The sequence below is a fragment of the Branchiostoma lanceolatum genome, chromosome 11, assembly GCF_035083965.1.
Source record: "Branchiostoma lanceolatum isolate klBraLanc5 chromosome 11, klBraLanc5.hap2, whole genome shotgun sequence".
In the NCBI taxonomy this organism is placed as follows: domain Eukaryota; kingdom Metazoa; phylum Chordata; class Leptocardii; order Amphioxiformes; family Branchiostomatidae; genus Branchiostoma; species Branchiostoma lanceolatum.
The window spans coordinates 17,996,392-18,017,043 of NC_089732.1; the positions used below are offsets into that span (position 1 = coordinate 17,996,392).

General features: G+C 40.4%; 1 protein-coding gene and 1 long non-coding RNA gene across 3 annotated transcripts in view; one reads left to right on the forward strand and one right to left on the reverse strand.

Moving 5' to 3' along the window:
• The window catches only part of LOC136444474 (uncharacterized), a 456,752-nt gene that overhangs the window by 109,420 nt on the left and 326,680 nt on the right, over positions 1 to 20,652 (reverse strand). The gene's annotated exons all lie outside the window — the stretch shown is intronic.
• LOC136444465 (holocytochrome c-type synthase-like) lies at positions 1,027 to 20,408 on the forward strand. Of its 2 annotated transcripts, none has more exons than XM_066442028.1 (8): positions 1,027 to 1,160; positions 5,588 to 5,711; positions 6,267 to 6,370; positions 11,278 to 11,429; positions 12,681 to 12,800; positions 15,177 to 15,263; positions 17,236 to 17,290; positions 19,618 to 20,408. In XM_066442028.1, the coding sequence occupies exons 2-8, from the start codon at positions 5,594 to 5,596 to the stop codon at positions 19,831 to 19,833; spliced, it is 852 nt and encodes a 283-aa protein (XP_066298125.1). In that variant the 5' UTR covers positions 1,027 to 1,160; positions 5,588 to 5,593; the 3' UTR covers positions 19,834 to 20,408. The 2 variants fall into 2 exon arrangements, with proteins under 2 accessions (XP_066298125.1, XP_066298126.1); XM_066442029.1 differs by lacking the exon at positions 12,681 to 12,800 and adding an exon at positions 12,842 to 12,961.

Consider the following 20,652-nt stretch of genomic DNA (forward strand, 5'->3'; position numbering starts at 1 on the left):
AACTCTTTGATACCTTTTCTCTAGCTTGACAGACGACGAGGCGATAATTATCGATAAAATGTGGATATTGATTATTGTTGGTAATAGATTATAGTATAGTGTAATTGTATCATTATAAAGTCATAAGACTTGTACACAGAGTGTTTTCAGCTTCAAATACAATTACGATCCAATCAATCATGATGGCGGCAAAAAATTCTTCCGATCTTGATATGAGCGGAATAACTTGATTTAACTGGTTAACACTTAAGATTTGCTTAGTATCTTATTATTATTTATATATATTTTCAACATATACAATGTATTCAGTGCGTGACATAAGGTCCCTGCCCATATACACTACATATTAGACCCGTTTGCGGTCGTTTGCGGTGGTTTGTGGTGTTTAGGCATACCCGAGAGGCGCTGTCGGATGCACCAAGCCAGCACAAAACAAGTGGCAAATGGGAAACTGGATATGAAACAGTGAACACTTGAAATGTCCTTTTCACTGAAATCAGTTTTGCACATATTCACTATGATGTCCATTGAATATCTTTGATACAGAAGAGAAGATAACGTTAGATGAAAAGATGTAGGAGGACAGAAATATTTTGCATTTGCTGGTTAATTCTTCAACCTTGTAATATAATACCAATACTAACGTTATGATCGTTATGATCAATCAATCAATCAGACTTTTCTGACAGACATCTGACCCAAGTGGTGGCAGCTGCTGAATGACAGCTGAGACGTCAACAATAAAACGTTACGTTACAATCTTTCATCCCAACATCTGCTTGGAAATTCAACCACTCCCGCATGTCCATTGTTCATCGCCCTGCTTGAATTTCCCGCCAAAATTAACAGTGACGCCATTTCTGGTTGACATTCATTCACAACGTTCATTTAAGAAATCCCCAACTAAAGAAACTGAACTGATCATCATTATTTCTATGTCCTTTAAATTCAGATTGCACCACAGTAAAATAAACAGCAGAAAAAAAAGCCAGAAGAAAAAAGGAGAGCAAGTGAAAAGAGTACTTCCGGGGTCATGACATGTGACCTTACTTGCGAAACACAAGCCGAGACACAGAAGAACGCGAAAGGTCGGTAGGAAGGACGTGACAGCCAGAACTGTCCTGTGTTCAACTCGACTTGTCCACATCGTTAGCGTTTTGGTAAGTTAGAAGTCATCCAGATACCCAACAGTTGTCGATAATGAGACTTACGTTAGGTCAACATTTGCTTTATAACGTTAGTGCGTTTATACTTTATCGTGTCCTCCTCTCTCCTTCCTCTGTCCAAGGAGGCCCTGTCGACTGTCTTTGCCAGTTATGTAAGTTGTTTCGTCAGGACTGATCTGATCTAAAAGTAAAATACTTTATGACGACAGAAGATGATTCCTACAACTATCTGTGTGCCGGTTGTTTCATACCACAGATTTTCCCCCTAGTAGAATGGAACTGGTCATCAAATACTATAGGGACATCCTCACTGAATAGCTTTAAAAAACGGTTGCAGTCAGATGTGCAAAATTTTGGTGTGACAGACCATTCAGTGTAACAGGCCGCGTGCCTGCGAAGCTGGTGTGTTACGCCGAAGGGCGGTTATACCGGTCATACAGATACAGCAAGGAGGTTGGATACAGATACAGATATGAAAGGTTGATTTTGATTGATCGCTGTAGACCATAATGTCATAGTCATACCTGGATGTCACATCATGGCTGGTTGTTATTTGTGTATGTGAAAATCCAAGTGAATTTTCCCATGCAACAAAATTTTCCCACGGAAAGGATGACGGAATTCAGCCAACACTATTAACATGATGGACCATGGATGAGAACACCTCAGTGAGGGTCTACTTGGGGGTTCCGAGGAGACAGGAGGAGGTATTAGATAACTTCGATTTACGCTCTGCAATTAGCAAAATTAGAATTAGTGCCCACCCCCTTGAAATTGAGAAAGGGCATTACAAGAACTTACCTGTGTGCCAAAGAACTTGTAAATACTGTATGTCAAACAAGGTGGAAGACGAAATACATTTTATGTCAAGTTGCCCATTCTACGACAACGAAAGAAATGAGCTGTTCAAAGAGGCCACCATATTTCATCCTAATTTCTCCACGTTTTCAGACGAAAAGAAAACTACTCTCGTCTTAACATCACAAAACCCACATATTACAGAAAAAGTGGGATCATTCGTCTTCCACAGTCTCGGAAAAAGAAGTCGAACTCAATAAGTTAGAACTTAGTGGCAGTAGTTAAGACTAGAGTAGACATATGTTATACTGTTCATTATTGTCTGTCCGTCCACTTCGTATTACACGTACATGTACTTGCAATTAGCCTACGGGCAGGAATTTGCAATAAAGTTTTCTTCTATTAAACTAAGTTCAGGAAGGTATGACTACACTTGTCAGAAAATCCTCACCATCACGGTATACTTTGTGAACGATTTCCCTTTAAATTTCTGGAAATCTAGTAATGTAGCACTACCAATTAATGTCCAAATTATTCAAAACGTCATTTATGTTAAAACCCCGCGGACAGAGCCAAATGTTTAACCCATGGGCAGAAGTATCAGCTCTTCTAAAAAGAGAAATGCATGATCTGTAAGCTTTTCTCCACCTGTTTAACGCCATGCGAGCATGTATTTATACTAAGTGTGGCATCGTGTGGCGCAATCGGTAATGTGTTTTGCCCACAACCGAGATAGCCTGGAATCCAGACCTATTATAGCTCCCGAGTTGCGGAGAGAGACTCGGGAGCTATAATAGGTCTGGATTCCAGGCTACAACCGAGAGGTCCCGGGTTCGAAACCCCGATATGCCCCGATGTTGTGCCCTTGGGAAAGGCTCTTAACACGACTTTCCTCACTCCACCCAGGTGTGAATGGGTACCTGACTTTGGTTGGGGAAGGTCGTATTGAGGTCACCTGCTGTCGCCGAATGGCAGCCGCCCAGACGCTTGCGACATTTCCACAAAGTCCAAGTGTGGAGCAAATATACTATCTGTTCTGTATTGTTTGTGATTGTAAACCCTGCAGCAATTCAGCACTGGCTGCCATTGCACGGGTAATTTCTAACCAATGAACCAAAGACCAATAAACCATTATTATTATACTGAGGTCTATGATGAAAAATTGTGCTAGGGTTACCTATTATGGTCCATCTCAGTCTTTTTCCTTCTAGCGCTCTACTTGAAAGACATTAAAATGTAGAACAGAAAAAAAAAATGCAAATATACTTTTCATATATACTTGCTGATTTTAGGTGATTGCCATTAGCCGATTTATTAAAGGAAGGTAAAGCAGTTTTATGGCCAAAAAAGTGGTAATGAATAAATACTGAAATATTCATGGTATTGACATTTACTAGCACTGTTAAGCACATTTACGTAATAACTTCATACGTTGAGCTTTTAAAACCACACAAAAACGAGCCTAATGATGATCCCCTTAGTTTCGTGAGGCCACAAAAACTCCAGCGAAATTGTGCAACTCAATCGTTTTTCGCCCGTCAGTCTTCGGCAGGGTTTGGGGAGGTTTCGGAAAATTCCGGTGGCATGTCTTGCCGCTGGTGTCCCGTCAAAAACAACGAGAAAACGTCCGCCTGGGCGACCCCGTGAGTTTTCTACACCAGTCAAGAAAAGGAAAGCTTAGGAGAGACTCAAGACACATGTGTTTTTGGCAACGCATTTGATCAAATCCCCGGAAGCGTTCGGGACACGTCGGCGAAGTTCGACCGTGCTCGGGAGGTTTGTAGAATGGCTGCTCCCCCAGGCGTGCCGATAGCGCGACAATTTTCTGTGAGTTCTCACATCACAATGACGTCGTGTTTTTGCAAATTTTTTAACATTCAATTATTAGAAGACTAAACATTTTACATGTAATTATGTAATTTGAAGAATATTATAGTGTCCTTGCTCCTTGGTTTCATCTCACGATCTAACAAGGATCTTAGATGGTTAAGAACACACAAAAAATCAATGATTTCTGTGTTTTCTTTGTTCAATTGAAAATTTACTGTATTTTATGGGGTGATTGTGTGTGTGTAACGAGAGTAGCTTGCTCCCAGGCATTCATGGAATACAAACTTGTATTTTCATCTTACAAAATTGTAAGTTCATCTTATTTTTACTTGCAAATCTTGAAAATCGCTTGCAAATTGCAAGTTGCTTATATTAGCTGTATTTCGAACCCTGTAATGTTATGTTCCAATATACAAGCAGCAAGCCATTCAATCTGTGATTTAATCAGTATTTTGCTACTTTATCTGTGAACTTATAAGTCGCAGTGTCAGTGAATGATGGACAAATGCTGATAGATCAACTGGAAAATGAATTGATCAAAGCAAACACAAAGATCTGTTACTTGTAATACAAGTAATGTTGTATTTTGAAGAATTCATAGCATCGTTTTTGTGTAAAAGAGGTTGCAGCAGCTAGTTTAGAGATGAGAAAGATAGGACTGGGTAGAACTAACCAAACAATTATGATAAATCCCACAATTGTAATTCTCAATACAGCAATTCCCACTGTGAGAATAAAAATGTAGCTGTGATAATCCGATTTCTGTCAGAGACATAGAACACCAACATTACACAACACAAACACAGCGCTTTGAAGTCCATTGGATATCTGGCACATAACAATGGAGAAAATGTCTGCTGTTCTTCTTAGAAGTTAGATATTGAGCATATTAAATTGTTGATATTATAGTTTTTTTCTACATAAAAAGCAAAAGTAAATAAAGAAGCATGATGCTTTTTCAAGTAGCTAGTACTAGTAGTAGTGCAATGCGGCTTCGCTACGGCACGCGTTTTTGGCCACGCACACAGGGTCACTTCTACTCTTCTCGATAAGTGTGTTTGGTTCTTTTACGTGCAGAGGTTTGATACTTCAACTAGGTTGAAGCTTATGCCTGAAGCTCCCTCTTACAGGGGACCGCCGGGTTTACGTCACCATCCGAAATGACGAATGCAATCCCTTTCAACATGTCCGAGCTGGAGTCAACCCTAGGATATAACCAAAAGTAACATACCAACCAATGTTTCAATACTCCTACATTCCTCAATGCAATACAGATTGGAGCTACCTCGATCTGATCACTTCCAGTTATTATTGCTCTGAGGAAGGCTACCTTTCTACAGGACCTTTCTTTGGCTTACAATTTGTCAGGTTGCTCAAAGTTGACAAATTTCATCGAAAAAACCCCAGATCTTCTGCTTTGTGTGTTTTGTTGTCTCTTCAGTCGTAAATTTACCTTTTGCACAATACAGTCAAAACTGCCAAGGGGACCACCCGGGGGACCAAGGAAAAGCGGTCGCGTTGGACAGGTGGTCGCCTTGAAGAGGATCGACTCGCAACATGTTTCCAAATTGTCCTCATTATCATAATGTATGGCCAGGTGTATTCACCTTTCCTAAAGGTGCCTACTTCTCAATAAGGTACATATAACCAGCCCTATCGCCGTCTAGTGGAATGGAGGCCTAAGCAGAAGGACTAGCAACATGTTAATTCACTTACTAGTACCAACCTGATGATGAAGCTCCTCACAACTGTTGGTTCTTCATGTCATTTATATATGTATGTATCTATCACAGGAAGCCATGGGTAACAACCAGACTGTGTCTGCCAATCAGCCCGGTCCTGATGTGAAGATGGTCCCGCCCCCTGAGTGCCCCATGCATGGTGCCGGAGCTCAGCGTGCACAGGACAGCCCTGCAGGTATGTACTGTCACACAGGCTGACTAGGGTAGCATTATGTGTTATCTCCTTCTATTGCGGCCAATGTAAGAATATGTGTCTTAGAATAGTAGTTATATGGAAGCATTCTTTAAGAATGCACCAATATAACTATTGTTTTAAGACAATAATGAACCTACAGGAAATGTAGAATACCAGATTCGGATGTTGGAATTGCTGTCGTTACAATTTTACAAATTACAAATTCTCTCGTCTTCTGGTGCCTTTTGCATTGACATGTGTGTTTTCTGGGTATGACATAGATAGAATACAACTCAGCATATTCCACATCACCCTCGGTCCCAGCCCACCCGCATGTTAGGCTGGTATCTCGGGTGATATGGAATGTACCGTGTTGTATTCTATATTCTCTCCCAACAACAGGTACTTTCATGTAATGGGAAATACAACATTGATTGTCTAAGGCCTAAGCAATATAAATGATTATTATTATGTCAAATAGTTATTTGTATAAACATGCATGAGTGAAATGAATATCTTCAGTAGATAACGGTGATGTTTGTTTCTGCCCTGTAGACTCTCGCCTGTCCATGCTGCCCAGTGAGTGTCCCATGAGCGGGGGAGGGGGGCAGACTCTCCTCCCACAGCAGCCGGAGTCAGACATCAACCCAGACAACAGGGTAAGGAAGGCAGAATATCGTCTGATTTGTGCCAAGTCAGCTCAGGGAACGGCTAAACAGGGATCAATTGTTTTCAAAGAGAACTATCTAGATCCCCTTTTTTTTCTTAATTTTACTCGTATTCATATATATTTCGACAGTGGTGAAAAGAGCAGACGGTATCCAATTGCAAAAAATTAAAGTTTGGATAAACCAGCTTGCATGCTAATGCTAACTTTGACTTCCTTAGAATTTATCTGGTAACTTACTTGGCATAAGAACAATGTAATTGTGTTAATCTGTATCTGTAGTCAGTGATCTTGTTGCTTCACCCCAAGGGAGTGAAATACATGTATACATGTACATTATGTATTGTTTTTGCCTGCCTTGTTTGTCTCTCTGTGTGTCTGTCTGTGTTCTTTTGTTGTCAGCCTATGCAGCATTGCGAAACTTCCTCAAGGTTCCAGTTTGGAATTTAATTTGACCGTACGGCTAAAGAGTATGTGAAAATAAGATGCAAATCATAGGTTTTCTCAAAAGTTTTGGCTCCAGATTTTTCTGCTATCACTATAGCAATGTGTAATCTTTTATATTTTCCGTAAAGCCCGATCTTCGTAGCATTTTTCAGTCGCACAGTTTTGGTCGTCCGCAAAAAATGGCAGTTTTTAGGTGAAAAATTTGCTTTCACTTATGGATTTATAAAAAATAACGTTTCCACAGAAAATGTCAAATGAGCTGCATGGCAGTCAGGGGCAAGGCACCCCTTTCCACAGAAAACATTGAATTGCCCGAAAAACGATGTTTGGAAAAGCGCTAGCGCCTTTTTGAGAACAGAGTGAGACCCACCTTGCATCGTGAAACAGACTCTGAACTGAGACCTTAATGTGGCTAGTTTTGTCTGTAGGGCCATAGGCTGTAGGCCACCGAGGTTTTGTTGAAATCAGTATTACTGTGCCGTATATATAAACACGATCCGCTAAGTAACAAACAAACGGAAAGATTTCGGTGAATCGTAGACTAACACACTGACTGTGTACTCGGCCTACTGAAAGATTCCTGAGAACTTACTCTAACACACACAGTGTAATCGATCCACTAACACACCTGTGTACTCGATCCACTGAAAGATTCCTGAGAATCGTACACTAACGTGTACTCGGTCCACTGAAAGATTCCTGAGAATCGTACACTAACTGTAACAACCACAACGCCTGATCCGCCGTTGATTCCAATTCCAAAGAATCATACGAACGTATGCCGAAGTCACCCGCTCAAGATTGCCGAGAGCCGAACACAGATTTCCAAATGCTTTGGGCAGTTTTAAGTTTCAAAAGTCCATATTTTCGGCAAAAAAACGCAATGAAATTAAACACGTTGATACTAATTATAATCTAGGGGTTACTTACTAGCCATGTAGAATTCCTTAGGATACAATACCTAACTTTAGAGGAGATATGCAGCATTTCATAAAGTCTGATTTCCGGGGAACAGCGTTACCAGCAGTACCATCTCTGGCCGCTAATGTCGCTGCTGCACAAGGCAACGACATCATTGATAGCCAATCAGACGCGAGACCCAGATTTCCCGCCACTGTTCGAAGATGGAACCACGTGCGTGCACCATTCGGTATGGAATCGAACGGTGGTGATTGGTGGTGGTGTGTAATTTTGCACCGGCAAAGGCACGCTTGGTGCTTCAGGCTGGGGTGCCGACATTTGTAGGCTGACATTCGGTAAGTAGACAGGTTGAACATGATTATAAGTAGAATATTGATGGCTGTTGTGGTTGGATTTGTTTGTTCCATTAGCGAATGAGATATTTAGCTGTTTTAAAACACACATAAACGTAACTAATAACTGCCTCATGCGTTGTGCAATGTGACAGCCTCTAAGTCAAATAATAGATATTTAACTCTGCTTAGATTAAAACAGCTTACGATTCAAGTTAGCGCCGGACACTGTATTTACTTACTAAAGTTTTTGGCAAGCTCAGTAATAGCCTGTACCTGTAGTAAGTAGTTTCAGATGTCTTAGATTAGATATCTTAGATTAGATGTGGACGGGGAATAGCCCTGACTATACGAACAATATACGATTGAGGCTATTAGCGATATTTTTTCGCCACAAGGCTACGAGTACCTTGTGCCAAACACTGAGAAATGAGAAAGTAAATGAAAGTTAATGTTTGTTGTATTGTCTATGTTTTAAATTATCGTACTTGAATACTTGGATACTTTATTTCCTCCATTAGCTACATACATAGTATGAAGCTACTCTTCCTGGAGTAACCACAGAAAATACATCAGACACACTACATAGAATTGCCTACAGGCTACATAGAATTACTGCATTAAAATTAGCTAACTAATACACATATTCCTTGACATCTCTTCCCTAAAACTGCTCTGAGTTGCGGTTTGTATTCGATGCGGCAAACTGTTCCACATAGATATTGCTCTATACATGATACATGAAGGTCTTTTTCATAGCATTGGTTTTTGGTTTTGGAAGTTTGTAAGTGTTTTTACTGGCGTTGCGTGTCCTGTAGCCGTGCTGCTGTGAAACGGGAAACAACTGTTGGTAGAGAATAGCAGGTTGTTGTGTGGTGAGTATCTTCCGGAACTGGGACACAGTGTTGATTTGTAGCCTTTCTTTAACAGGCCGCCATGCAAGCGACGCATGTAGGTGTTGTATTGAGGTTCTATAGTCAAGGTGCAGCACAAGGCGCGCCGCTTTGTTCTGCATAACCTGCAGAATTTCAATGTTCTTCTGTGATGTGGCGGACCAAACCGGTGAGCAATAATCGATGTGTGAAAGTGTGAGGGCTTCTGTGAGGAGTTTAAGCAGTGAAGAGTCCAGGTAGGTGGCACATTTCTTTATCATTCCCAGTGAGCAGGCCATTTTCCTTGCCGTTACTTTTGTATGGCTGTCCCAAGTCAGGCACTCATCAAGGGTACTGCCCAAGAGTTTTGTTTCTTTAACTTGCTGGATAACTTGGCCATTCGAGTATAAGGTGAGTACCGGATTCTTTCTTATTTTGGGTTTACTTCCAACTACCATCTATCGTGCCAGCTTTGCAGCGGGGTAGGTTTAACTTGCTTCTGGGGGCAGTACTGTTAAATAGATTTCAAAGTCAAATTTTGATTGCGCAGCCCGGATAAATAAAAAAAAGCAATATCTTCAACCATGGGATTTTGCTATATGTGATTTTCAACCATGGGATTTTTCTGTGACTCCCTGTGTTACCTACTTGTTTTATCTCATGTGTTTCTGGGCCCCTTGGAAATCAGCTTATGGCTGAAGGGGCCACTCAGATGTTTAAAGATTAAATAGATAAATAAATATCAGACTATTAGTGCAGGGCCCGAAATTCATTTTTGGAAATAGGTGCACTGGTGCACCCAGCCCAAAAAATTAGATGCACAGAAATAATTCTGGGTGCACCACATAGAATAAATTTGAATGTAAGCAAAATGTAATTACAAAGTTTAACACTCTTAAGAACTTCAATCTGTAATTCTATAACTAACTTTAAAATCTCAAACAAGTGATACATCACAAAAGGTGATATTGCTATTCTGATACTTACATTTCAAGAATATTCTGTATGCTTAGTGTACAATAGTGCCTTTACCCTATAACCTACAAAAATATCTAGGTGCACTGGTGCACCCACTGTCAAAAATTAGGTGCACAGCTCCAATTTTGGGTGCACACAGGTGCACATGCACCCACTATTTCGAGCCCTGTAGTGTAATACTGGGCCCGCTGTATCATGGTCTCTCTTTCAAAAGAACAACTCCATGTTTGTAATTTGTCCAATGAGTTCAATATTTTTATCACTGGCCGGGTGGGCAGTGGTAAATCTGCTGTTATCAGGCATATCGTTGCTAACATGCAGCAGAAATTTGGGGAACAGGGAGTGGCTGTTGTAGCACCAACTGGAAAGTCTGCACCTCTTATCAATGGAACGACAATTCACAGTTTTTCAGTTTAGGGTTGGGTGAGAAGGAGGCAAATGTAACATATGAGCAAATGGAGATGGCGAATCCTTCAGACGCCTTCAAAACCTGGAGGTTCTGGTATATGCGAAGAAGTGTCCATGTTGAGCGGGTGTATCCTGAGTAAAGTGGATTGTTTGCTTTGAATGGTATAGAACAACTGTCTTCCTTTTGGTGGCATCAGATTGGTCTTTGCAGGAGATTTTTTCCAACTGCCTCCAATAGACCTGAGAGATGACTGTACCCCAGATTACTGTTTTCTGAGCGAAGCCTGGCAGAAAGGTGTTGACATTTGCATATTTCTAAGTGGAGTTTACAGGCAAGAAAACGCAAGGTCCCTTGAGATGTTAGAACAACTCAGAACCACAGTATCACAATGTTCGACAGCCCATTCTAAGTCACCTAAAAGCGCTGTCCACCCCAAGTGGTAACACTGTCCACAGGTAGCTTTTCCTACCCTGTCATTTTTATGAAGTTAGTGATGTTAGCCCCCTGGCAGTTTTGTCGGTTCGAACAGCAAACTGCGAAACCTGTTCTACTCCCGTTGGCCTTTGCGCGAACTTTCCCTCTGACAAGAACGACGCAGCACCAAGTACCCAGTGCATGTTTATTATTTGATTTAGTGGACTGAGTACCCAGTGCATGTTTATTATTTCATTTAGTAGACTGAGTACCCAGTGCGTGTTTAGTGTATGATTCTGCGGACCGAATACACAGTGCGTGTTTATTACATGTATTTGATTCGGTATACTGAGTACCCAATGTGTGTTGAGTGCACAAAGCAACAGCGATTTCAACTAAAACTTGATGGCCTATCGCCCATGGTGGGACTGGATGCGAAGCAGTTTGGGTAAGGGGGTTAAGCCTGCCATCTGATTGTCTAATGTGGAATTATGTGCATCTGTATAAGCAGTGTTTCCTTCCTCAGATGCCACCTCCAAACCAACAGCCTGCTTCGGACCAACCGTTCCTCCTCCCCACAGAGAGAGTGGTGTCGTCCATCCCGAAGGCGGGTCAGGAGGGTGAGCGCTGGGTCTACCCCTCGCCTCAGATGTTCTGGAACGCCATGCTGAGGAAGGGGTAGGAACTCTTCATTTCCTTATGTCCGAGTCTCTTTTATAATGTCATAGCTAAAGCCGATTCTGTCTGAAGGGCTAGCATGCCAAACACAACATTATTATTGTGATCAAAGCTTACTGCTCCATGGAACATTTTTTATATTTTCCACTTTAGGATAGCAGGACAGCATTTTAGGACAGCAGTATTTTGAATTATTCTGTGTGTAGTTTTTAGATCCAACTTCATGTGTAGTACTAAAAGATATAGTATCTCAATCTGAATGATTCTTTTTTTGCGTATGTTGTACTTGTATTGGAATATGGCATGTCTTAAGGTTACTAAGAGTGCCAATGTAAAAATTTATAAAGTTATTTTCCTTTCTTTGTTATAATATTATTTGATTATAACTGATTTGATTATAGACTCTTTTTGATTATATTATTTGATTGTAATTTTATTTTCAATTCATTCAAACTTGAAAAAACAATTCAATTTTTTTTTTTCTAGATTTTTTTTTCCAAACTGAAGTGAGGGGTTCAGAGATGTGTGGAGGATGTTGGCTGTGGCATTTATTGTGTCCTATACATGTATACTGGTACATCCAACTAGCTTGTTGTCACCCCCCTTACATTCTAAGATTCTCACCAACTATGCTGGCTTTATTTTCTTGTTTAGATGTTGCATAATGCAAGGGGTTTTTGCCCAGAACCCAGAGGTCCTGGTTTCAAATCTACTGACATGCCCTGTTGACGTTGTGCCCTTGGGAAAAACACTTCACACGAATATACTCCCTAAAGTCTGCACGGGATTGCTGATAGATGGGTTACCAAGGGCAAGTTTTGGGCCCGTCATGGGGAGCCATGAAAATCATTGATCACGCTTTACCACTGAACCACGGTTGTGGCACATTGCCCTCAAAGGGTTAAAATTCTAACAAAAATTCCAAGAAGTCAGAAATTCATATGGCATTCTTTAAAGCTCCTCACAGTTTGTTACATACAATGATAAATTCATCACTTGACTTCTGTTTGCAGTATGTTGACAGTGAGTTCTGGGGCTTCCCCATCCATGTGCAAGCACGTCTAACCCCCAGATGATGGGGAACAAAAGACGTTAAATTGGATAACCCCAAAGATGCACTTTCTGTATTAGGTGTTCTGGAAATCTCATTGTGGGAAAGTTTTTTTTCTAATTGTGAGAACAAGGCAGTTGTATATAATAGTGATGTACCAGTATATTTCAGATGATGGAAACAGTTTGTTTGGATTGTAGGTGGAGGTGGAAGGACGACGCCCTCTCACAGGATGACATGCAGAACATTATCAGTATCCACAATGCTAACAATGAACAAGCTTGGGAAGAAGTGTTGAGGTGGGAGGCTCTCCATGCCAGGTGAGTGGGTGTGGGTGATGAACTCTTTTGTTGCTTGTCAGTTGGCGCTGGAAGGACGACGCCCTCTCCCAGAAGGACATGAGGAACATTATCCATGTCCATAATGGCAACAATGAGCAGGCTTGGCAGGAGGTGGTGAAGTGGGAGGCCATGCATGCCAAGTGAGTGGCTGTATGGAGAATGTGCATGTGTGTGTGAATGTGTGCGTGAATGTGTGTGAATGGGGGGGGGGGGGGGCTGTATGCGTGTGTGCATGTGTGCGTGTCTGTGTTTGCACTTGTGTGTGTGTGTTATACTGTGTATGTGTGCATGCGCATGTATTTGTGTCTGTCTGTGTATGTCTCTGTTTTTGTGTGTGTGTTGGTATGTGTGTGTGCATGTGTGCGTGCATGTTTGCGAGAATGTGTGTGGGGGGGGGGGGGTGCGAGTATGTGTGTGCTTGTGTGCTTGAATGTGAGTGTGTGTTTGTGTTATACTGTGTATGTGTTTGTGCACATGTGATTGTGTGTGTGTGTGTGTGTGTGCTACTAGCATGGCTTGGGTTAATAGTGAATTCATGTTCAGGGTGATAATGACATGTCAAGGAAAAACATGGCACTTTTGACATTCTGATAAAGATATATCAAACAGCCCTAGACACTGTTTAAAGGAACCAAAAATTTGCCCTGGGCAAGTCGTAAAGGGAGTGCTCCTACTGTGAGCTGCCCAGCAGGTTGAGGGCTGGATTAATCCCCCATATCCACATAGATTCATAAAAGGATTAGATGTCTGCCAGCCTGGGACAATAGCAGGGACAGATTACCATAATAACTGTCTGAGAATTCAAACTTCTTTCTGTACTGGCTTTTCTATGAACAGTATCAAACCATGCAGAATGGCCCAGATGTCTATCAAAAAGTCACATTATCCAAGGAAGTTTCAATCAGATAAGATCCCTTGGATAATCAAGACAATGCTATCTACAACTTTCAGTTTGGGGGAAGTCAACCTTGTTCAAATTTTCAAACTTTCAAATTGACCCTGTCAACGTTGTGTTAGAGTGTCTAAATGGATATAAATTTCCAATGTCTTTCCAACATTATCCTAGGTAGTGTGTCTAGAAATATGACTTGGGATTTTTTGCGTCTTCTTGTTGTTGTAACCAGCATAGAATAGGGCTCTGTAGAACAGTACAATCATATAACTGCTAGCCAATGTCTCAAACTAAATTGTAAGCCAGTGTTGCCATTACTTTATTTCTTGGCTAACTGTCCTTCAAGCTAACTTCTTTATGTGTAGCCATACTTCAAATTCTTATATGTTATCTATAGATTTCAAACATGACTAAATTGAAGAGTAACTTGTACATGGTAAACTTTCTCAGCCAGGCCTCCACTGATATGCACTGTACGGCTGCCAGGCACATAAAGGCTATAGTTTACATTATCCCGTATTTATATAGTTTTACTGGGGTCTATAAGACATCCACTGCAAAAAAAAAAGTCAACCCTTCATGCAAATACAGCAAAATGCCTGTCTGGCAGTAATGCCACTTTACTTAGTCATAGTTCCTCTTCAGTTACGAAGGGACATTTCCCTTACTTAACAGTGTCTTCAATCAAGAAGAAGAGTTAAGAACATACATGTATGTCTATATAGCTATAATTATCTCCATGAAAAATGGAGATATTGTTTTTTGTGTGTCTGTTTGTCTGTTTGTGTTTCCGCACCACTCCAGTCAGCATAACTCAAGAGCCTCTTGATGGATTACGATGATATTTGGTACGTGGGCGGGTGTTGTGAAGCCGAAGTTCAAGGTCGATTTTGGGCCCCCTGGTATGTGATCTTGGTACTGCAGCGGAACTTCAATTTTTGTATCTTTTGACCTGGACGTGCTGTGGTCTTGATTTTTGGGTGGCAGATAGCTTGTGATGTAATAAAGAAGTGGTGTCGGTTTGGGCCCCCTAGCAGCTTGCTATGGAACTGCAGTGGCGTTATTGGGAAAATCTTCAAAGGGGAATAACTGAACAAAGGAAAGACGTATTTCCATCATATTTAGTATGCAGGTAGCTTAGACAGAGATGTACACAATGAAGTGCAAATTATGCTAATTGGGACTTAATTTGCATAACTAATGAGGAAAATCTATATTTGCAGTGTTTTCCATTATCAGACTCAAATACTTGTAACAGGTGTAGTTTATGGCAAGTGGAGCATCAACAGATACCAATTATGCAAATAAATTCCTAATTTGCATAATTAATGCAAAACACCATATCTCATATAACTGGAAAACTATAAGACTGCCAATATGATACTTTGTATGCAGGTAGCTTAGACAGAGATATACATAATGAAGTGCAAATTATGCTAATTGTGACTTGTTGTATTTTGTAGAGAGTGCCCTTGTGGCCCGAAGCTGGCCAAGTTTGGTGGAAAGGCGAAAGAGTTCTCCCCTCGAGCCAGGATGAGGAGCTGGATGGGGTAAGTTTACTGCAGCCCTGTTTATAAGGAGCTACCTGTAACAGGCTCGGATTTATAGACAAGGCGTCCAAAAAATAGAAATTGCAGGGTGTCCTCCTGGTGTCTCCTGCCAAAGGAGGGCATCTGTTTTCTAAGTGTAGGGCAGACGCCCTCACGGACGTCCTGCTAGCATGTACACATGTAGAGCTGGATGGGGTGAGTGTACTGCAGTCCTGTTTAGGGAAAGGACCTGGAAATAGGCCTGTTCATTTGAAGTTGAAACCAGGAAAACCTATCTCTTCAAAAATAGTACACAATAAACATACAGATAAGGCTATGGTGGAACGGAAAGAATGTTCCTTTTTTTTGATACAGGTCCCAAATTGTGGAACATCATTTTGCCAGTACTGTACCTTAAAGTTTATAAATTTACACTTAATATATAAATAAAGAATGTCCTAAGGCCATACCAATTTTTTTTTGTTGATTCATGAATGGAGCGACAGGGCGAAAAAAGATAAAAATAAACTTTTGCAAATAGTCTTGGGTGAAGATAAGGGTTTACAAACTAAGAATAAGAGGATTATTCAAGTTTCAGCTTTGTATGGCTCATTTTAAGCAGTGAACCCCTTTCTTTGATCTAGTACTATAATTTCAGTAACAAAATTACCTTTTGCTATGTAATACCACTATACGAGACAACATAATCTTTTAAGATCAATTATGACAAAAACTACTCAAAAACAACATACAATAATGTTTAGAGGCCCCACCGTATGGAACAATCTCAGCCAAATTCTACAGTCCTGCTCGTCTTTACCAAGTTTCAAAAAACTTTTAAAGATAGATATCATAGAACATCCAAGTATTACTTTCTCCTGATTTGTTTGTTTTCCTTGTTTTCCACTTTTCCTTTGGTATCTAAAGACAAAATAATTCATATGATTGTTATTTTTGTATAATTTTGACCTATTTCTTGATAAATTGTTATTCATTATAATACTTATTATGTTTACAACTCAAAATTTACTTTGTAGTTCCTCTTCTTTTCATTTGTTTCATTGATTTATGTTAAAATTCCAATTTCTTGTTTCGTTAGTTTTTCTTAGTTTCGATGATATATAATTTTGTAAAAATCCCATTTGAGTAGTTTAGGGGAGGCCCCCGAAAAGCCGTATAGGCTTCTGGCCTCTCCTGCATGTATTCTTTACTCTATTTCTCTTTGTTTTTATATTGTATTGTACATATGCGAAGAAACAATAAACAATAAACAATAATATGTGGATTGGTATTGAGAAATAGTTTTAAGAAATGAAATATTATACCTTATGATAAAATGTGACCACACTTTTTAGGTATATGCAGGCCTATTTTGGTGGCTATTGAGTTTTACAACAGAACAGATAGTAAAATCGTGACTTAAAATTTGTGAATGGGAATAGTGATCCAATTTTTTTTTTCAAAATGGGAAAAGCAGGAGAGGCGATTCTGAGAAGCAACAAAAAAATTGGTGTAGCCTAATCTATTATGTTAACTTCTTATTTGCATAATTTACATCAGACAGAAGGAGACACCAAAAATAATACTGCTCATGAAACTCTCTTTCACAGAGATACGCTGTAAAATATCATAGCCATGGTCCAGAATCTGGACATACCATGGTTATGATATTTACAGTGTATCTCTGTCAGAACAAAAGATAGATGTATACATGAATTCAGTAGGAGCACATTTTTGGATTCTGACATATTACGTGACAATGTTTTTTTTCAAACTAGGCCCAATATTATAAAGTTGGCTCAACCCGAGGAATTGCTGAGAAACTGTTGTCAGCACACAGCAAGGGCTCTACTTTGCAAGTCCATTACTGATCCCCTACAAAAATGTAACAAGTTGCAGTTTCTGAGGTAAACACTAGGTGGTGCTGGTAACTTGTGACCTGGCTTATTATGATTGCTGTATTGAAAGTTATCTCTTTGCTTCACCTGTGCAGGTATGAGCTGCCCTTTGACCGCCATGACTGGATCGTGGACAGGTGTGGAAAGCAGGTAAGTTTTTTTTCATTCATAGGTGTTTAATAGCACCATTGTAATGTCATCAGGTGTGGTTTTATTCCCATATCTTATGCGTCAGTTGCCACCTCCATAAAAATGAATGTGAAACATGACACGCAGGATAGGGTACAAGTAAGTATGATAAATACTAAAAGTTACTGGTCCCAACATGTCTGTATTCTTTATATTCAGCACTTGTCAGTGACTGTAATCAGTGTGTCAGTTACTTTCTGTGGTGAAGAATCCTAGTTAGGGTGAGGCTGTTGCTAGATTAGTGTTAAGGTCAGTTTATAGGATTTCTATATTCAAGGACGACAAAGGGGCTGCTGTGATTATATTACAGAGAGAACTATGAAAAATGATTTTTACTTTACAATTCACAAAATACCTTAGATTTTTTGGTGGTTTTATCAGGTTTGCACTTTTAAATAGGGTCCTGCCGACTCAGTGCAAAAGGCAATTTCAGTATGCAAGCAAATTGTATGCTGACTGGGCAAAATTTCATAATTTATCTCATATGATCTGCTAGAACATGGCCACTACCCCTCAGCCAATGAGAGCCCTTCAATTACTGTGACTATATCTCGGTAGTGCAGAAAAGTGTGGTACTATTAAAAAAGTGTGGTACATGTACTATGAAGTCATTTGCATAAATAGGCTTTAGACCTACGATTATATACAGTCGTACGACTGGCTGTCGTCACGACGTCGCCGGCGATGGTATTTTTTGGCCGTCTAAAGATGATCAAAACAATCGTGCGACGGCAATAAACGGGAATCCTGGAATCATTGTCACAACCACCTCGGACCCAGGCGTGCGTCGTTCAGCGGGGGGGGGGGGGCTGTGGCTGTTTTTTTCTTGTCTAAAGAAGAACCGTTGCCGACGACGGAAGTGGCTGATATGCTAATAAGCCTACCGCGTGCTGTTTCCTGTCCGGGAAGGAAAGTTTCTATTGTTTTCTTTGTAAATATGTATGCAGTCAGCAATGGAAACATATTTTTCTCATCCGAAACCGGTTATTCTGGTGCGACGCCCTGCCACCAGTGGCTACTTCTCTGGTGTGCCCCTATTCCTTGATCCCCTTGACATCCCCGGGGGCGGCCACGAACTCGGGTTAAATCCCAGGTATTTCCCGTCTCTGTACCGGCCTCAATCTCTTTCTTTGTTGAGCACTTCTCATCAACAGTTGTTGCAAAGTCAGTAAAACTTCATCTTTTGCATGACGAAAACAAGCGGTTACCCCGCCATTTTGAATTTGCGCGCAAGAGGTCACACACGCACATCAATGGAATTATGCGCCGCGGGAGTCCCGTGATATTTCCTGACCGTGTGTCTAAAGAAAACCGTCGCCCACGACGATGATCGCACGACTGTATATAATCGTAGGTCTAAAGTCGGCCTTACAGCCACAACAAGAACAACTTCTCAAAAGTATCAAAACGAAGCAAATCTTTAAAGAATAACAGTTACAAATTCAGAAGAAAAAAAACAAAAGCATCAATAGTCATAACAACAGTAGTTTACTACGAGTTCGCGAAGAGAAGGTCTCCGCGAATCTCGCGAACTTAAATTTCTCGCGAATATTGATAGACTTACAGTAATTATTGCAATGAAATTGAAAGTCAAAGTTTATAAACAGTTGGGAAACTGTGAATCAGAATCACATTTTTTAGATTTTTCAAAAAACCACGCACAATGCTCTCAACTCAAACAGTTCAACCAGTATACCCCAATGAAAAAAAGGAACATTTAAGTAATTCACAGTTAAAAAATCCCATTCCAAAAATCTGTATGTAATATTTTGAGACCATGCGGGGATGAATGATGAAAAGAGAAACTTTGTGGTAGTGGCCAGGTTCTAAAACAGATAGGACATGGACAAAGCTTCTTTACAGGTCATTTTTCTTCAATATAATATGATGTCCTGAAAACAATATCTTTGATTCATATTGATAGAAAGAGAATCTTCGGGGATGTGGCTTGGCCTTGGGATTCAAGGAAGCCCCTTGTGGGAGGAGCTTCACTATTTTGCCATAGAGAGGCCTCAGCCATGTTCTAACTATTACTACAAAGCTGCTTCATTTTTCTAGTCACAAAATGTTCAGGAATTTTTCACACTACTTATTACCTGAGATGTCCCTGTGGCTCAACTGGTAGCAGCCCCACAGTTGAGATCCTGGTTCTAATTAGTTGGTAACTGAAAGACCCCCACTAGGCACTACAAAGATCTGAACAAACACTGAACTATGAGAAACTCTGGAGGTTGCAGATGAATTTTGTGGTTCTGCAACCTTAAAGCGTTGTTTCTCCTCCCCTACAGGTCAGGTACATCATTGACTATTACGATGGTGGGAGTGTGAAGGAGAACTTCCAGTTTACCATCCTGGATGTGCGACCTGCGCTGGACTCGTTCGGAGCTGTGTGGGACCGGATGAGGGTGTCGTACTGGCGCTGGACCACCTCACCACCAAAAGACACCAACAAAGAGGAGCTGAAGCTTGCCAAAGACTTCCCAGAGGGAAGACAGAAAGTCTAGATTTCCCAGTTGTTCAAATGTCGTTACAGTTACATCTTCGGTTGTGTTGAGATCTCTATATTATAGTAGATGCCTTTATAGAGAAGAATGAATTACTTATCAAATGATTCACTTCAGTAGTAATTTTGATTGTTCACTGTAAAACATGATTTGGACAGTGGATGTCACATTGTTCAAAGGCCCTATCCTGAACATTGTCCTAGGTTTCAAGCTATTCCTCAAACTTGTAATGGACACATTTAAGCAAGACTTATTTATAGCAGGATATAATGTATTCAATGAAATATTGGGTACTTGTATTCCTAAGAACTTGTGAGACATGTTAAATGTATTTCACAAGTTTGAAATAATCATTTTTCTGATATAAACTGTTTGAACAATTGTATCTTAGAAGATGCAACAATATCCATGTTCTGTCAAATAGGAAGTTGAGAAGGTTGCATGTTTATAGGCAGAGCAAAGTCTTCTTGAAGTGTAGACAGTAGAGATATTCGTAAATTATATTTTACGTTACCATATAGCAATAAAAAGAAACTGAATAAAGGGGAAACAGAACTGTACGTGGGAAATACAAAGGGAATTATGCGTCTGTTTATATCTAGTATACACATATCAAATCATATTAAAAGATCAACCAGTCTAGATCTTCACTTCTGACGAGATATACAGTCAAACCTGCCTAGGCGACCACCTCTTCAACCTGACCACCTGGCCATGGCGACAGCTTTTTCTCGGTCCCGAAAATTTTCCCCATAGGCACAAGCATTAAGCGGCCTGCCCAAGGCGACCGCAACAAATTGGAACCGCACAGAGCACAAT

Coding starts and splice junctions, on each gene's coding strand:
- LOC136444465 (XM_066442028.1), top strand. CDS start 5,594: ATGGGTAACAACCAGACTGTGTCTGCCAATCAGCCCGGTCCTGATGTG. Junction 5,712..6,266: donor TGCACAGGACAGCCCTGCAG/GTATGTACTGTC, acceptor TCTGCCCTGTAG/ACTCTCGCCTGTCCATGCTG. Junction 6,371..11,277: donor ACATCAACCCAGACAACAGG/GTAAGGAAGGCA, acceptor TTCCTTCCTCAG/ATGCCACCTCCAAACCAACA.